Source organism: Aquarana catesbeiana, linkage group LG02 (assembly GCF_042186555.1).
Source record: "Aquarana catesbeiana isolate 2022-GZ linkage group LG02, ASM4218655v1, whole genome shotgun sequence".
Lineage (NCBI taxonomy): Eukaryota > Metazoa > Chordata > Amphibia > Anura > Ranidae > Aquarana > Aquarana catesbeiana.
The window spans coordinates 414,076,383-414,096,015 of record NC_133325.1 but is presented as its reverse complement, the minus strand read 5'-3'; the positions used below and the strand labels follow the sequence as shown (position 1 = coordinate 414,096,015).

The 19,633-nt window shown below is 42.3% G+C and overlaps 1 protein-coding gene across 3 annotated transcripts in view; it reads left to right on the top strand.

Annotated features, from left to right (window-relative positions):
- The window catches only part of CSMD2 (CUB and Sushi multiple domains 2), a 1,533,565-nt gene that overhangs the window by 1,502,085 nt on the left and 11,847 nt on the right, over positions 1-19,633 (top strand). For all 3 annotated transcript variants that reach the window (XM_073615428.1, XM_073615429.1, XM_073615430.1), the window contains 5 exons: positions 751-930; positions 2,859-2,924; positions 4,942-5,103; positions 7,345-7,457; positions 9,346-9,433. In XM_073615428.1, coding sequence (XP_073471529.1) covers positions 751-930; positions 2,859-2,924; positions 4,942-5,103; positions 7,345-7,457; positions 9,346-9,433 — 609 coding nt within the window. The remainder of the gene's footprint in view (positions 1-750; positions 931-2,858; positions 2,925-4,941; positions 5,104-7,344; positions 7,458-9,345; positions 9,434-19,633) is intronic.

The window sequence follows — 19,633 nt, the reverse complement described above, 5'->3', positions numbered from 1 at the left end:
AAAGGCGTTGAGTTGACGTCATCAGTCTGTCACTGCTCCTTTCTTGTTTAGCAGAGTAAATTTATGTCACCAGGCTAAAAGTGCTAAGTGGCAGAGCTGTGTAAATCTCAGAACTGAATAGATAGAAGCACAAATCCTTCTAATGCCGAGGGTCAGACATTGATCGGACATTCCGACAACAAAATCCATGGATTTTTTCCGATGGCTCAAACTTGTCTTGCATACACACGGTCACACAAAGTTGTCGGAAAATCCGATCGTTCTGAACGCTTTGATGTAAAACACGTACGTCTGGGCTATAAACGGGGTAGTAGCCAATAGCTTTTGTCTCTTAATTTATTCTGAGCATGCGTGGCACTTTGTGCGTCGGATTTGTGTACACACGATCGGAAATTCCGACAACGGATTTTGTTGTCGGAAAATTTTATAGCAAGCTCTCAAACTTTGTGTGTCGGAAATTCCGATGGAAAATGTGTGATGGAGCCTACACACGGTCGGAATTTCCGACAACGAGGTCCTATAACACATTTTCCGTCGGAAAATCCGACCGTGTGTACAGGGCATTAGACAGCTTCCATATGTGAATTTAGTAAGTTGTTTTCCTTGAGTTCAGATTCAACAAGTATATGTATGCCTAAGCAAGTTATTACAGCGATAACGTATTATCAACAAGAAAGTGAATTTTATTGGGAATTTTGTAGTGGTTATTTTGTCGTTTTTAACAAAAACATATTTTCCCTCTTTGTACAGCTCATAACTGCCGGCAGCCTGAAACTCCCCCTCATGCTAATGTTGGAGCACTAGACCTGCCATCTTTAGGTTATACATTGATCTATACCTGCCAGTCTGGTTATTACCTGACTGGAGGCTCTGAACATAGAACCTGTAGAGTGGATGGAAGCTGGACTGGGAAACCACCAGTATGCTCAGGTATCGGATACAAGTGCTTTATTATGCTAACAAATCTTGGCCAGGCAAATACTAATACAAATACAAATACTAATGTGTTTTTACCATATCATTATCTGATGGTAATAAAAAAAAAAGATAAGCTTCCCCATCTGGATCATTTAAATGCAAACAATCTTTCTTTTGGTAGCTGTTTAATTTGTAAACAAACTCATGAAACTACAAGGGAACATTTAAGGCCACACTTGCAAGATGAGATGAATTTTTAAAAGATTTCTAATATACAATTATATTACATGACTGTGTTCTTTCTATTGCCAAGGATTTATCACAAAAGGAACACATATGCATTCTGACATGTAAACATAATTTAAAGTAAGTATGAAAGGCAAATCTTTTTTTTTTTCATTTTTGGATAGAGTAAGGGAAGGATGTAACCCTCTAAAGTTTTTTTTGTGTGTTTTTTTTGCCATTTGCGTCCTATGAAAGATTTTCATTCACTTCCTGTCCCATAGCCAAAAAAAGAAGTGAAAGGATATTCCTCCAAAGTAAGTGTCTCCAGGGTGACCAAAACTTTGGAAGATTTCCCTTATATTACTGTTTTGTTGTCAATACAAAATTTGGGATTTTTTTTACTTTCACTTTCGGTGATATTTAAAGCGGAGTTCCAACCTGGGAAAAAAAAGTCAGCATCTACAAATAATATAACTGCTGACATTTAATATGAGGACACTTACCTGTGCAGGGAGCTCACAATGTCGGCACCCCAAGTCGATCTGTCCATCAGCTTCTGGTACAGGCGCTGTCATTGCAAGTAAGGGAAACCAGCAGTGAAACCTTCAGGCTTCATAACTGGTTCCCTGCTGCGCATGCAGGAGTCGCACTGCGCTTTCTGAATGGTCCCATCGTCTTCTAGGACACAGACAGGTCCCAGAAGGTAAGGGGGGGAGGAGGGCCAGAAAAAACTGTGGAAGTGTTTGACCCCCCCCCCCCCGCAACATGGGATGGAAGTCCAGAAGAAAACAGGCTAAAAAGGTACATAGAAGAAGAAGATAAAAAAAATATCCAAAGACGAGGGGGGTGGTCAATTGTTGGAGACTGAGTTCTCTTTTTGCCTGGAACTCCGCTTTAAACAGGACCAATAGAGAAGGTGAATCTGAGGATATGGAAGAAAATTTGACTAAACTTCAAGAAAAATTATCTTTCAGTTCTTTGTGTGCAATATGTTTGTACCTACATGGATATTTTTGTTATGATTGCCCATTTCTCAATATGCCTTCACCTATGCACTTGTATTAGGATGTATACACATCGATACATCAGAGTTATATATTTTTATCTCCTGTATGTGAAGATTATATATATATATATATATGTATATATATATATATATATTTGATATTTGTATTATATGCAAAAACAAGAAAAAATAGATTAAGCTTATTAAGATTAAACAAAGTTTTTTTTTTGTGAAATGTGTTAACCATGCTGCTGTCTTTTTGTATTGTGGGTCTGTGATGTCCTTTTCTGTGGATTTTACACAATATAGCAATTTTTTTGTGAAGTTTGGAGTGCGTTCAACCTTTCTTTCATAACCTCTGCTACGCCACGAACAAGGACTGGACCTGCATCCTGTTATTTAGAAAGGGACCTATATGTTTCACCTGGAGCAGTCTTTGCGCTATGATTATCGGCAAAGAGGGGGACTCTCCATAATGGGGGTACAGACAGCAATAAAAACTGACAGGTGTTCTAAACCCTCTCCACTCTATCCAAAACTAAAAAAATAAAACGCTTTGCCCTTGGTTACAGTTTAAGGTCATAATGATAAAGGTAAAATGTCTGATTGCAAAATGGTATTATTTGAAAGTATGTACTCAGTATTTTCTGCAATGTAACTGAGCCATTTAAACTGCATCCTCCTTTACCTTTATGTTGTTTTTTTATAGCTGATGTTAGGCCTAGTGGAAGACCCATTTCCCCAGCTAAAGAGCCTCCCATCCAAAAAATATCAGGTAAGAACGTTGTTATGCTTTTGGATACAAAAATATATAAATGCACCAAAATGGACCAGAAAATAGATGTCATTTTTGGAAACGCAGCATACCTTAATGCATAGTAGTGCATTCCCTTAGTGCATTAGGTTGTCTTGAAAATAAATAGCACCACAATGCACCGACGTGTGTACTTATATGTTTATAAATAGGCCCTAATGTTTTAATATGACCTTATTATGACTATGACTATACTTACTGGTAAACAGGAATGAGCAGAGTGATTTCAGTACAATTGATTTTGCTGTAAAATTATGTATTTCACCAACGTAGAAACTCACTGAGCTGTGAAGATGTAAAATTTGCTTGGGGAAAAATATTACTATATCTGTTTTTTTTTTATTTTGAGGGTGTAGGTGTGTTTGGAGAAATATGTAGTAAGTAAGTGCAGTAGTTTCATTTAGTGTTTTTTGTATTTGTGTTTTCATTTCCATTTTTTGTATATCTGAATGTTAAAGGGGTTGTAAACGTTCATTTTTTTTTTTGTTTTTTTTTTAAATAACAAACATGGTATACTTACCACCTCTGAGCAAAGATTTTGCACAGAGTGGCCCTGATCCTCCTCTTCTAGGGGCCCTCAGCAGCGCTCCAGGCTCCTCCCTGCATCGAGTGCCCCCTCGAAGATCCGCTTTCCAAGGGGACACTCGTGTGGGCGCGCTCCCGAGTCCTGCTGCTGCATCCATTGACACAGACAGCAGGACTCAGCCCCGTCCCCGCTCTCCTGTGTCACTGGATTTGATTGACAGCAGTGGGAGCCAATGGCTCCTGCTGCTATCAATCTGTCCATTGAGGACCGGAGACAGTGGCTGGAGCTGCTGGGCTCATTCTCATCGCTGGAAAGATCGGGTTCAGGTAAGTAAAAGGGGGGCAAGATCGGGTTCAATTAAGTAAAAGGGGGGCTCTGGGTGACTGCTGCACTACAGAAGGTTTTTGACCTGAATGCATTAACAATAAAGCTTAAGCCTCATATAGACTATAAATATATACAACCCTTGGGAGCAGTGTAAAGTCCAACCTGCCAACACACCTTTCTTTTGCCTCCCCTACTGACTCCAATTGCAGGCATGTAAAAAACTAAATTTGGCTGATCACTATTGGTAAAACAAACACCAAGTTCCTTAAGCGCTAGGAGCTGTCAGTCATATATGTGGGTGTATATGCCCGGGAAAATGTGGAATGGCCTAAAACCCAGTGCAGCTGCCAACCACTGGAAAATGGATAACAAGAAACAGAAGACAACAGAGCAGCGCTCTATGGGTAAAAGTCATAAATACTTGTAAACCATTGGCTAAGTAAAAAGTTTGTTTATTGAAAGGTGAACAACAACTGCAAAATATAGAAACTTGCAGAGGTTGCAGAAATCAGTCATAGAAGCATATAGCCAGTATAGATACTAGTATTAAAATATTAAAATAAATGGTACCACAATGACATCTGAGTAGGGAAGGGTTAACATCATCCAGTCGGCTTGCTGGTTAGGCATGGAAAAGAGATGTAATGAACCATGTGAGGTAACGATGGAAGCCCGGTGGAAGCGGGGTATGTGACAGCCCTTTGCCTCAAGCTGGTGGTCAAGCTCCACTGGTGTCCAGGATGGAGACCGCAATGGCGAAGGACACTTTGCTGGAAACTGTGAGATGATGAAGATGGTCGCGAGAGTAAATCACTCTAAGCCGCAGGCAGTGTGGTGTGACATCCGCCACATGTTAACCTTTCTCAAGTGCAATAAACTAACTTTTTACTTAGCCAATGGTTTACAAGTATTTATGACTTTTACCCATAGAGCGCTGCTCTGTTGTCTTCTAATCCCTATTGGTAAATAACTTTTTAGAAATAAAAGGGATGAAGGTGCTTACAAGGCTGTTATGCCATTCTTTTCTGATGGTTTAGGAGAAAAATTAGATAAGGCAAGATATGTAAACAAGATATTATGACTTTTCATTTCTAATACTAAGTATAATAAGTATTACTTTTGCAGTTCCTGCAGATGTCTTTGCTAAAGACTCTCTGTGGAAAGGATCTTATGAATACCAAGGAAGGAAACAACCTGCAATGCTCACTGTCACCAGTTTTGATGCTGTGAGCAGTAAAGTCAATGCCACTATGATTGATCACAGTGGGGTGGAGCTACAAGTGTCAGGTGAGCATATAATTATTATATTTGTGTTACAGCTGAATAGTTTCTTCTGCCATAAAATTAAAAATAACACAACGGTGGTAAAACAGAGTGGTCACTGACTGATTCTGTAAGTATGCTTGGAAACTAGATATACCATTTATATACCATTATGGACAAACCTAAACATTCAATCATAATTAATTCAGACAATTCTTATGAAATAATCCAAATCCATGTTAGTAGAAAGAAACCAACACACTGGCTTAGTGCATCCATCTACTTTTCTGTAATAAAAAATGCACCCGCAAGATCAGTGAATCAAACAGGCCTTTCTCCAGTTCAGTAGATGATTCCCTCACTAGTACCTCATCAATAGCCAAGTTGTAATTTGTAATGTTCATCGTAGGTCATCTTTAAAACTATAAATCGTATAACTTGATCTGGCCAAACCTTTACTAAACTGGATTTTATTTTTGGTTTAATTAATATAATATATACAGTATACACATATATATACATCGCATTTTTGTAAACATTTTATTATATCTTTTCATGTGACGACACTAAAAAAATGACACTTTGTTACAATGTAAAGTAGTGAGTGTACAGCTTGAATAATAGTGTAAATTTGCTGTCCCCTCAAAATAACTCAACACATAGCCATTAATGTCTAAACTGCTGACAACAAAAGTGAGTACACCCCTAAGTGAAAATGTCCAAATTGGGCCCAAAGTGTCAATATTTTGTGTGGCCATCATTATTTTCCAGCACTGCCTTAACCCTCTTGGGCATGGAGTTCACCAGAGCTTCACAGATTGCCACTGGAGTCCTCTTCCATTCCTCCATGACGACATCATGGAGCTGGTGGATGTTAGAGACCTTGCACTCCACCTTCCATTTGAGGATGCCCCACAGATGCTCAATAGGGTTTAGGTCTGGAGACATGCTTGGCCAGTCCATCACCTTTACCCTCAGCTTCTTTAGCAAGACAGTGGTCGTCTTGGAGGTGTGTTTGGGGTCGTTACCATGTTGGAATACTGCCCTGTGGCCCAGTCTCCAAAGGGAGGGGGATCATGCTCTGCTTCAGTATGTCACAGTGCATGTTGGCATTCATGATTCCCTCAATGAACTGTAGCTCCCCAGTGCCGGCAGCACTCATGCAGCCCCAGACTATGACACTCCCACCACCATGCTTGACTGTAGGCAAGATGCACTTGTCTTTGCACTCCTCACCTGGTTGCCGCCACACACGCTTGACACCATCTGAACCAAAGAAGTTTATCTTGGTCTCATCAGACCACAGAGCATGGTTCCAGTAATCCATGTCCTTAGTCTGCTTGTCTTCAGCAAACTGTTTGGGGGCTTTCTTGCGCATCATCTTTAGAAGAGGCTTCCTTCTGGCATGACAGCCATGCAAACCAATTTGATGCAGTGCGCGGTGTATGGTCTGAGCACTGACAGGCTGACCCCCCACCCCTTCAACCTCTGTAGCAGTGCTGGCAGCACTCATACAACTATTTCCCAAAGACAACCTCTGGATATGATGCTGAGCACGTGCACTCAACTTCTTTGGTCGACCATGGAGAGGTCTGTCCTGAGTGGAACTTATCCTGTTAAACCGCTGTACGGTCTTGGCCACCGTGCTGCAGCTCAGTTTCAGTGTCTTGGCAATCTTCTTATAGCCTAGGCCATCTTTATGTAGAGCTACAATTCTTTTTTTCAAATCCTCAGAGAGTTCTTTGCCATGAGGTGCCATGTTGAACTTCCAGTGACCAGTATGAGAAAGTGAGAGTGATAACACCAAATTTAATACACCTGCTCCCCACTCACACCTGAGAGCTTGTAACACTAACGAGTCACATGACACCGGGGAGGAAAAATTGCTAATTGGACCCAATTTGGACATTTTCACTTAGGGGTGAACTCACTTTTGTTGCCAGCGGTTTAGACACGAATGGCTGTGTGTTGAGTTATTTTGAGGGGACAGCAAATTTACACTGTCATACAAGCTGTACAGTCACTACTTTACATTGTAGCAAAGTGTCATTTCTTCAGTGTTGTCACATGAAAAGATATAATAAAATATTTACAAAAATGTGAGGGGTGTACTCACTTTTGTGAGATACTGTGTATGGATATATATATATATATATATATATATATATATATATATATATTAACAGCTTTTGCATGCACAGAGGGGATATTTATAAACTGTCTAAGAATGGCTTTTTTTCATAATTATATAAATGTTAATCACAGGTATTTTCAAAAAGGAAGATTTCCACCTGCTTCTCCAAGCGTACCAGGTCCGAGGGCCCAAAGAAATTGTCATGGAAAAGTTTAAGATGGACAGCTGGGCTTTGGATGGCCATGTAAGTCACTTGGTTTATGCTCATCTTAAACATTGGTAGTGTAGGTGAGTCAGTATTCCAGCCATGTGCATCTATGCTTTACCATACATTAATCACTCATCCTATCAATACAGGATACTAAAAGACTGAGTGGCAACTTGTAGGCAGGTTGACATCATCTGTGCTTGTGTGCAGTCATTATGCAACTGTTTAAACTGTACTTTGCATGATCCTGAAATAGGCTATAGGTAAAGATCCTCTGGATAATATAGCATACGCAAGGAAATGATATGTAATATGGATCTGGTCACATAAATATACTACATATACAGGTTATATAAGGCAGTCTAAACTAAAAATTCATGGCCAGGCTTAAAGTTTCAATAGACTTAACACATGCTTGATCTAAACTCCCTATGGAGGAGAGAAGATGGGAGCATAAGGGACAGTCTTTACCATACGATGCTTAACTTTGCAATATGAAGGCTTATCTGATCAACGTTATTCCAAGAATAATGGTGGCCTTATCCAGTCAAAACCCCAAAAGAACAATTTATTAAATTATCTTATTGGTCCTTATAGTATATGCATGCTTGTTTGGTTAAGCGGATATAACTGTTATGGATTTAAAGATCAAGAATTCACAAGGACAATGCATTTCTATCAGGATCAACAGGTATTTTCTACAATTCAAGAAAATGTACTTAGCCTAAAAATAGAAAGCTAATACAAATAACATATCTAGGGACTGTTAAGGTGCAGTATATTTTTGTTCTTGGGTTTAGATATCCTTTAAGTTCTCTTAGCTTGGAAAAAAAAGTATAATTTGCATAATAAATATTATAATTCACCTCCAGTATTTTTAAAACTGTCAGCGTAATCAGACATGCAGGTGATTGCCTCATATGGCCAATGACTGCTGAATGCACAAAAAAGTAGAGAAAAAAGTAAAGAGATGATGGAATGCTAAGGACAGTCCTCATTGTCATTGTAACACACTAAAGATATGAATGCTTGGGGTAGACACTGAGCTATCCTGAATATAAATGAAGGCTATGGATCTAATTGTCTCTTAGCTGTACAGAAGATAGGGAAAGGACAAGCGCCTCTTATCTGCTGTCACATGCTATATTTCAGTACTGTTAATTCTACAGATTTCATGTCTAAAACACGACATGTGCAATCCTATGATAACTGCATTTTAAAACCAGATAACCACCTAGCTTTAACCATTCAAACTAAAGCTCTTTTCACATTTCCATTTATTGCATTTCCATTTTGTGATAAAACCATGATGTGACAGGACAATGACAGCTATGCAGAGGATCAAAGCACATGATCAAAATGTAACTTAATTTTTTTTTTTTTTTGCAAAAATAAGTGCATAAAGATGTAGCAGATATTTTACTAAAGCAACCCCAACTGCAATTATAAATCTATTTAATGAATGTGTTTTCATTGCAACAGCTGGGGGTAACTATGTTCACCTTAGGTGGTTTATGACAAAAAATATAAAATCATAAAATGTACCTTTCACATTCATTTAAATGCTGATACCGTCAAGAAGATTTAGCTTTGTCTTTACAAAGACCCTTGAGCTGTCTCTTTTGCCTCACTATTGGTCAATGAGGTTGCCCATCATAGTAGTGGGCCAATCAAGAGGCACAGAATATGGAAAGGGATGAGGCCATTGAGATTTGCATAACAGAACACCGCAGATTTCAGTGCCTCTGAGATGAACCAGCCTACAGGCACTTAAAAGTGGCTTCTTTTCCAGCAGAGTTTCTGCTTAACAACATTGACAAGAGTACCATTTTTAAAAAGTAGTTTCTGTGCTTGGCTTCCTTTAGCAATAGGTTTCATGATAATGTTCATGTACAAACATGATTATCTTTACTCTAAACTATAGATCTCTTCTGAAACTGCCGGAGGAACATACATCTACCAAGGATTTGTGCGTGGAAAAGGATTTGGCCAGTTTGGATTCCAGAGAATAGGTAAACCTTGCTGACTTAACTGGTTTTCGCCATTGTATGTGAGGATAAAGGGATAAATGCTACACAAGTGAAGTTAGCCAATAGTAAGAAATACACCTGTAAGTAGGATATGTTAATCCATGTGCTGTTTGCTTTATATCATTAAAATAAGGTGAATCTGCTTCTTTCCAAGGATAAATTGTGTAAATCTGCATTGCCATTTTAATGAAAAACAAAAGGTTGCAATCCATCTGTAATAGATTACCTGATGTATCATAGCTAGAGAGAACTAGGGGGAATGGGATCCCCTGCTAACTTTATTGTGACGTTTCCCTTTTTCACCTATTTTGTGGTTGCAGAGTAGCAGCTGTACCATACTAAATTTCACAACCCAAAAGAAGGCCAGTCACAGAGTTAGCTTCAATGAAGACAGAGCTTCTGTTTTGGGGAGGTCAAAGGAGGCTTGGCTTTCCAAAAATAAATTGTATATGCTGGTGAAGTGTGGTTTGTTACACTACTTTCCAGCACACATATGCACACATATTTATATACATATTTTACACTCTCCTTTGCTTTTGGATTATGCCCCATGTTTTACATCCACCTTTGGCCTTCTATTCTTGGTTGTACCCTCTTGTGGTAAACCACAGACTTAACTGCTCACCTCTGCCTATTCTTCTGTCAAGTAATTATGTAATAAAGATATCATTATAAGATAGATTTATAATGTGAATCTAAAGATGAAGTAATCAAGCTTGCAAAAAAGAACACCTTGAATGATAGCAAACAAGTGCAGTGTCAGTATTTCTACCTAGTTTGTATGGTTTCTGTCAGCCTACTGTATATAGTCTGCATAAGAACAGAGTGTTATGGGAGCCATTTCTTTTCATGATAGAATGATTTACAGATAAAGCAACTATAACTTTGGGGTAGCTTTTTTTTTTTTTTTTTTTATAAAGTTTTTATTGAAGATATGTAAGACATAACAGTTGAGAGCATAAATGCAGGCGCAGCAGCTGTGTTATATAGTATCTCAAAAAAGTAAGTACACCCGACACATTTTTGTAAATATTTTCTTATATCTTTTCATGTGACAACACTGAAGAAATGACACTTTGCTACAATGTAAAGTAGTGACTGTACAGCTTGTATAACAGTGTAAATTTGCTGCCCCCTCAAAATAACTCAACACACAGCCATTAATGTCTAAACCGCTGGCAACAAAAGTGAGTACACCCCTAAGTGAAAATGTCCAAATTAGATCAATTAGCCATTTTCCCTCCCCGGTGTTATGTGACTCGTTAGTGTTACAAGGTCTCAGGTGTGAATGGGGAGCAAGTGTGTTAAATTTGGTGTTATCGCTCTCACTCTCTCATACTGGTCACTGGAAGTTCAACATGGCACCTCATGGCAAAGAACTCTCTGAGGATTTGAAAAAAAGAATTGTTGCTCTACATAAAGATGGCCTAGGCTATAAGAAGATTACCAAGACCCTGAAACAGAGCTGCAGCACGGTGGTCAAGACCATACAGCAGTTTAAAAGGACAGGTTCCACTCAGAACAGACCTTGCCATGGTCGACCAAAGAAGTTGAGTGCACGTGCTCAGCGTCATATCCAGAGGTTGCTTTTGGGAAATAGACATATGAGTGTTGAAAGCATTGCTGCAGAGGTTGAAGGGGTGGGGGTCAGCCTGTCAGTGCTCAGACCATACTCTGCAAACTGCATCAAATTTGCCTGCATGGCTGTCATCCCAGAAGGAAGCTTCTTCTAAAGATAATGCACAAGTAAGCCCACAAACAGTTTGCTGAAGACAAGCAGACTAAGGACATGGATTACTGGAACCATGTCCTGTGGTCTGATGAGACCGAGATAAACTTATTTGGTTCAGATGGTGTCAAGCGTGTATCGCGGCAACCAGGTGAGGAGTACAAAGCCAAGTGTGTCTTGCCTACAGTCAAGCATGGTGGTGGGAGTGTCATGGTCTGGGGCTGCATGAGTGCTGCCGGAACTGGGGTGCTACAGTTCATTGAGGGAACCATGAATGCCAACATGTACTGTGACATACTGAAGCAGAGCATGATCCCCTCCCTTTGGAGATTGGGCCGCAGAACAGTATTTCAACATAACGACCCCAAACACACCTCCAAGACGACCACTGCCTTGCTAAAGAAGCTGAGGGTAAAGGTGATGGACTGGCCAAACATGTCTCCAGGCCTATACCCTATTGAGCATCTGTGGGGCATGCTCAAATGGAAGGTGGAGGAGCGCAAGGTCTCTAACATCCAACAGCTCTGTGATGTCGTCATGGAGGAGTGGAAGAGGACTCCAGTGGCAACCTGTGAAGCTCTGGTGAACTCCATGCCCAAGAAGGTTAAGATAGTGTTGGAAAATAATGGTGGCCACACAAAATATTGACACTTTGGGCCCAATTTGGACATTTTCACTTAGGGTGTACTCACTTTTGTTGCCAGCGGTTTAGACATTATTTGACTTTGTGTTAAGTTATTTTGAGGGGGCAGCAAATTTACACTGTTATACAAGCTGTACACTTACTACTTTACATTGTAGCAAAGTGTAATTTCTTCATTGTCGTCACATGAAAAGATGTAATAAAATTAGGGCTGTTACTGATTAAAATTTTTGTGTTCGGTTAATCGTTTTTTTTTTTAAATCGATTAATCGATTAATTTCGATTAATTATAATGCACATACAGATCCAACTACTTTTAGCTGATTTAGCACCGTTGTTATGGCAACGGCCGAAGCTGGACATAACGGGGCATGGCTAGGACGTCACACTCCGTGCCCATAATCTCAGCCTTACCATGTCCATAATGACAGCCTCACCATGCCCATAATTGCAGCCTTACCATGCCCATAATGCAGTCTCACTGTGCCCATAATCTCAGACTTACCGTGCCCATAATCGCAGCCTAACCGTTTTCATAATGCAGTCTCACCGTGCCCATAATCGCAGCCTCACTGTGCCCATAATCGCAGCCTCACCGTGCCCATAATGCTGTCTCACCATGCCCATAATCGCAGCCTTGCCGTGCCCATAATGGCAGTCTCACCGTGCCTATAATGGCAGCCTCACCGTGCCCATAATGCAGTCTCACAGTGCCCATAATGCAGTCTCACCATGCCAATAATGCAGTTTCACCATGCCCATAACCGCAGCCTCACTGTAGTCAGTGCCTGGATTACAGTCTGCGAGCATCTCCCGCTGTGTGTCTCTGAGTTGACTGTGAAAACTTTGGCCGCACTGTGAGAAAAGTCCCGCCCTCCTCCTAGATCAGCTCGTATGATAGACAGAACACTGCGTCTATCACACAAGCTGATCTAGGAGGAGGGCGGGACTTTTCTCACAGCACTGCCAAAGTTTTCACACCTAACTTGGAGACACGCAGCGGGAGATGCCCACAGACTGTGTATGACATATAGTGGAGGAGGAGGATGATGGAGCGGAGCTCTGCGCTGCAGCCTACCGATCAAAAAAATTTTGATCGATCAAAAAAATTTACATTAATCGAAGAATTAATCGTTAATTTCCGCAGCCCTAAATAAAATATTTACAAAAATGTGAGGGGTGTACTCACTTTTGTGAGATACTGTACATACGGATGGAACAATATATCCATTCAAGATAGAATACATATGGAATCATATAACGTATATCACTTGGTAATAGGCAAATGGTCAAATAAGATTCATTGTTTCTTCGCTCTTTCAGAGATCAACAGGTGGTATGAAATATAGTCGTTTTTATAGTGGATCTTGCACCTAGATTCTGGTGTGGGGATCTGTGACGTTGGGATAGAGGGTTAGGATTAGGGGTGCAATGGGGGGGGAGGAGGGGGACAATTTGTCGGGGAGGGTGACTAAAGAGTATTTAATTGTTTTCTGGTATTATGCTGATGAGAATGGTGGAAGGGGAAACCCGGAGTGTTACTTGTTCCGTCTCCCTGCCACAGCTCCAGAGGTTATTTCCGGTCAGAGCTTGTTTGTATTTGTCCGTCATGATGAAGTGTAACCAGCAAGACCAATGTTTGCTAAATTTGGAGGGGGTGTCTTTTGCTTGATGTACTGGTTCCTGCATTTCCGCGTTTTTTTGTATGCATCTAAACCAGTCTGCTACAGACGGCGGTTCTGGGGAGCGCCATTTAGCTGGGATACACTTCTTCGCTGCATTTACCATATACATGGCAAGTGAGTGAAGGTAAACTTTTTTCGGGGTCAAAGAGTGGTGTAGCAAAAATTGCACTGGTGAGTAATCGAGCGTGTAAGTGGTTATCTGGTTTGTAAGTCAGTGAACCTCTTTCCAGAAAGGTTGTAATTTAGGACATGTCCACCAGATATGTAAAAGCGATCCCAGCCCCCCCTCACATCTCCAACAGTTTGAGGAAAGCAAAGGATAGATTTTGTGTAACCTAAGAGGGGTTCCATACCATCTTGAGAATATTTTGAATGCATTCTCTTGTGCATACACATTCCTTTCCTTTGTGTATACATATTTATGTATACATATTTATATATTTTCCCAGTCTTGGTCCGATAGATCGATTGATAGTTCTAGTTCACACAGATGGCTGGCCCAGTTAGATTTGGGATTTTGGTCTGTGAATAGCATTGCGTTTGTATAGGAAATTAAGTGACATTGGAGCTCAGTTTTCAAGCAGAGCGTTTCGAAAGGGGTGAGTTCTCTCGCCCAGTCAGGTTGTAGTTCGGGTTTGTCAAGAAAGTGTCTGATTTGAACATATGTCCAAAAAGGAAATGTGCCATTTGTCATCAGTGTAGCTAGTTTGGATTGGGGGATGAGGTGGCCTCTTTCGAATCAATGTTCTGCTTGAACGATGTGGTGTGGCCATGATTCTGTTAGAAAGGATGTAGAGGTTCCAGGTGAAAAGTCTGGGTTGGGACGTAGTGGAGTCACGGGGCCTAGTGGCGTGGATATTTTATGCTTGCTGCAAGTTTCACGAAAGGAAATTAATGTCAGGTGAATGAGTGGGTGATTTTTGCATTTCAGAGGGGTGTGTTTTGGGGCTATCCACAGGGTTTGGAACAGCGGGCGAGAGGACATGTATTGTTCCGGCTGAACCCAAGCTTTAACCTTGGAGTGAATGTTCCAGTCAATAATTCTGGCCAGATGGCAAGCTTGGTGGTATTTTTGTAGGTCTGAGAGTCCTATGCCTTCTTTGAATTTAGGGATGGTAAGTATGGAATAGCTTAATCTCGGACGTGATGTGCTCCAAATGAAGTCTGCACATGCTTTCTGGTATGTTGAAAAGAATGTGGTTGGACATTTTATTGTGACAGTTTGTAATAGGTATAGAATTCTGGGTAGAATGTTCATTTTAATGATAGCGGCACAGCCAAACCAAGAGAAAAGTCCAGTGGAACACGACTTCAGATCCCCTAATATGTTGTGTATTAGTTAGTGGAGTAAAGGTCTGCGAGGGAGGATGGTAGCTGGATGCCTAGATACGTGATTGCATGTTTATTCCACTTAAACTGCAAATTTGATTGGCAGTGTCAGCAGGTATATAAGGGTAAAGTCATATATAGGGCATTGGATTTTGTAAAATTGATTTGTAAGTTGGTTAGAGCTTTGAAGGTGTTAAAGTCTTTAACCCCTTTTGACCAGCCGCTGCAGTTGTACTGCGGCAGGTTGGCTCCCCTGGGCAAAACGACATTACCTTACGTCGCTTCAGCTTTTGGCCACTAGGAGGCGATGCGAGTGCCCAGTGGGCGCAATGACCACCGGGCACCCGCGATCGCTCATGACAGAGCGAGAACCGGGATCTGTGTGTGTAAACAAATACCACAAAAACATAGCTCTATTTGTGGGGAAAAAAGGACGTCAATTTTGTTTGAGCACAGCATTGCACGATCGCGCAACTGTCAGTTAAAACGACACAGTGCTGTATCACAAAAAATGGCCTGGTCAGCAGCCAAATCTTCCGGGACTGAAGAGCTTAAGTAAGTTTGAGATTGTCGTAAGCGGTTCAGTAAGGAAGAGTAGGATGTCGTCCGCAAAGGCGGCTAGTTTGTAGGTATGTTGACCTATTACGATTCCCTTGATATCCGTGTTTGCTCTAATGCGTCCTAGTAGTGGTTCAAGGGTAAGGACAAAGATCAGTGGGGATAGGGTGCACCCCTGGCGTGTTCCGTTCAAAACTGAGAAGGCATCCGATAGTTGGCAGTTTACCTTGAATCTTGCTGTGGGATTAGAGTAGAGTGTGAGTATAAAGTTTAGCATTCGGTAGAGAAGACCAATGGACTTTAATGCTTCCGTCATTTAGTCACAGGCCACTCTATCGAATGCCTTCTCTGCGTCTAGGAAAAGAAGAAACCACTGGGGGTGATTAGTTGTGATCCAGTGGTGAATGTTAATGGCCTTGAGTTTGTTGTCTCTTGCTTCCCTACCTGAAATAAAACCAACTTGGTCAAGACCGGCCAGCTAGGGAAGTAAGGGAAGAAGTCGATTGGCTAGCATTTTGGCAAACCACTTAAGGTCCACGTTCAGTAATGAGATTGGTCTATAGCTGGTGACCAGGGAGGACTCTTTCCCTGGTTTCGGAATTACCGCTATGTGGGCTGTCAATAAGTCCCATGGGAGCTCGGACGGTGATGCGAAGGAGTTAAAAGCCGAGATAAAGAAGTGGGTGAGGAGTTCTGAGCAGGTCTTATAATATCCCACTGTTAGTCCATCTGGACCCGGACTTTTGCCCGGTTTCATTTGTTTCAGTGCTAGTTCAGCTTCTTTTCCTGTCAGAGAGGGCTGTCTAGTTCTTGAGCCAGGGTGTTTGATATTGGGGCAGGACTATATTGTTTTAAGAAATCAGTAATTAATTGTTTCCTTGATGTATTGTCTTTTGATGGGTCCATTGGGGGTAGGTTATATAGTTGTGAGTAATAGTCGACAAATTGCTTGGCTATGTCAGGGGATGAATTAATTTTACATCCCCATGCATCTGCCAGGGAGTGTATCGTTGAGGCAGCTCTCTTAGCTTGTAGAGCTCTAGCTAATAATTTTCCAGCTTTATTGCCATATTCACAGTAAACTTTTTGAGATAGGATATATTTGCGTTTTAGTTGTTTGCCAAGTATTTCCAGAAGTTCCATCCTGGTTTGTATAAGGGTGCATACGTTTATGTGCACCCTCCAGCTTTTGAATTTGGGTGGTAAGTTCAAGGAAATATTTCTGTTTCTCCCGTTTTCGTTTGGCAGCTGCTGCAATTAGGATGCCCCATATCACGCATTTGTGGGCTTACCAGGTAATAACGGGGGAGGTATCGGTGGGTTTGTTCTCCGTGAAGTATTGTTTGATGAAGAGCTTAACCTCCTCTACAATAGAGAGGTCTGTGAGCAGAGAGGGGTCTAATCTCCAGGACTATGGACGATTGTGTACCTTTGGAAACGAGATAGTCATGGAGATGGGGTGGTGATCTGATAGGAACATGGGGTCGATGGATGTACATTTAAGGAAGGGCAGATCGTTCTGTGAGATAAATAGATAATTGATTCTGGAGTACCTATTGTGTGGGGCTGAAAAGAAGGTGAAGTCTCTGCCGTTGGGGCTTAACATGCGCCAAGAGTCATGGAGCAACAGGTCTCGTAGTTGAGATTTAATGGATCGTAGAGCGGCATAGGGGAGAGAGGATGCGCCGTTAGAGGTGTCTTGGAGAGGGTTCAGGGAGACATTAAAATCGCCTCTTAGGATAAGGGTGCCTTCTTGAAATACGGTAAGTGCTTTAGTTATGTCACGAAAGAATGTAACCTGGTGGCTATTTGGTGCGTATACATTCACTAAGGTGATCTTTATGCCAAGGTATGACCCCTTCAGAAAGAGAAATCTACCGTCTTCGTCAACTAGCGTGTCAGTGAGTTGAAAGAGGCAGTGTTTTGCCAAGAGTATGGAGACACCTTTTGATTTGGACGTTCGGTTGGATGCATGGTATGTAGTTGGATAGTATCGATTCATTTGTTTCGGTATAGAGTCAGTGCGGAAGTGCATTTCCTGCAAAATTATCACGTCAGCTTTGTTCAGTTGCATCGTGAGGAGCAGCTGGGAGCGTTTTTCTGGTATATTTAGTCCTCTTGCGTTAAGTGAAATGATTTTGCGGTTGTGGAGAGTACCTCGGACGGTCAAAGTAAGCCTCTTAAAACCATTGTTAGTTAGGTCTTGAGAGCTGTGGCAAGGAGGCAGACAGGGATCAGGTTGTGGTTTAAGCTTGGGAGGATACTGGGATGGGGAAGGGGATAAGGGATATGAAGGGAGTCAATATGGGGGTGGGAAAGGAATGGGGAGTCTAGGAGTAAAAGGGAAAGTGCAGGAGAAGGTAGCCCGGCGACAGGCGAGAGCTTGCTCACTTGCCCGAGTGTGGAAGCCTATGATCCTTCAGGTGTAGGCATACATGGTTCAATGGGTATAAAGGAACCTGGATCAGGGGTGGTCATCGTGCGCTACCCCTTCATGAGTGTGTAATGGTGAGCAGCTGCTGGGGGAGAGAATAGCTGATCTCTCAGGGGTATATGGTATATGGGGTATGAGGGAACAAAGTGGGGGCTATGTTGGGAACTGATACCAACTTGCTGCTGTTGTAGCTCCCTATGGCGTGCTGCATTATAGGAGGTTGTGGGTGGAATTCAGTCCCATCTCAGCAGGTAAGACTGTAGTGATAAGTTTTGCAGCTTTTAGGCCTAGCAGAGTACCAAACATGGACAGGGGGAAAAACAAGAAGTTATGTGTACTTATCTGTCCTGGGTCCATATGGCAGAGGTCAGTTTAGTAGTCACGGCGTGCTCTGTGAGGCAGGGGAGCTTTCACGGGGCTCGGGTGCTGGCGTTGAGCCATCAGGACTGGAATGGGTCTTGTGCCGGATGGCAAGCAGTGTCTCCGGTATCGCACATCCTGTGCTTCCATCAGCACCTCTCTAGCCACATGTTGTTTTAGGCTTGGGGTGTTGAAGTGCACATACCAACTGGGGACTTTCACAGTTGGGATGTTGAGCGTTTGGCAAAAGGCGTCTAATTCTTGTGGGACCATCAGTATGGCTATGTGGCCTTGGTGGGTAGCTGACAGGCTGAATGGCAACTTCCACCAATAGTGGATTCCCTTGGTTCGAAGGACGTCCAGGAGGGGACGCAGGTCTTTGCGGTGCTTGAGAGTGATGGCCGAGAAATCTTGGTAGATGTGTACTTTGTGCCCCTCATGAGACAGTTGTGTCCTGTTGCGGCTTTCCGGAGGATTTCTTCCTTGAACTTGAAGTCGTTCAGGCAGCATACGATGTCCCGCAGTGGGTCTTTGTCTCTGCCTCGTGCTCTGAGGGCCCTGTGTATGCGCTCCATGTTGATGGGTGTCTGTGGGGGCTTGTCGAGGAGGTGGTTGAATAGGCCTGTTACTGTGGGAGAATCTGTTCAGGCTCAACTGTCTCAGGGAGGCCTCTCACCCTCAAGTTGTGTCGCCTCCCTGGTTCAGGTCCTCCACATGCTGCTGGAGGTCTCAGAGCTGCAGGGTATGTGTGCCCACAGTGTGGTGAATCCTCCACATAGCTGTTTTTTGGTGTGCAGTGGTGTGTTCCACTTCATGTACTCTGCCCGCTATTGACTGGATTTCATGGTGGAGGTCAGTAATGGCCGCAAACAGAGTGTCCTTTATGTCAGCCGCTATCATGCGGAGATCGTGTAGGCTCGGCTGCTGGCTCGATGTCGGGTTCCCTTCAGCAGAAGCAGGAGGCGGCTCAGTGGGGGTAAGGCTGATCACGTTGTGGTGGAGCATGGGAGCCGAGGCTGAAGGCGGCGTCGCCATGTTGGCCGCCTGTGTTTGGAATATCTCTGGGATCGTTCTGGCTAATGTGCCCGCTAAGGTCTCGTGGAGAGCGGGATCTGGTCATCGAGTTTCCACGGGATGAGGTCCCCATTGTGTGTGGCTGTCTTGTTGCGGTGTTCCTTGGTTAAGCTAAGTTTTGACTATTGTCTGATGGAGCTCGAAGTTTAAGCAGCCATCTTCCTCAAAGGCAAACCACGCTTGGGGTAGCTTTTTAGCTCTATTATTGTAATAATTAATTAATAGCCTTTCTAGATAAATCCTCTATCTAGTTTATCGTTCAGCAGCAACTCATGAACGATGAAATGCCCAAATTTAAAGCCCATATCCAGGAAAATCTGTGTTTAAGGACCAATTGGCAATTCCATCGGGTGGAAGGTGCTGTGCCAAC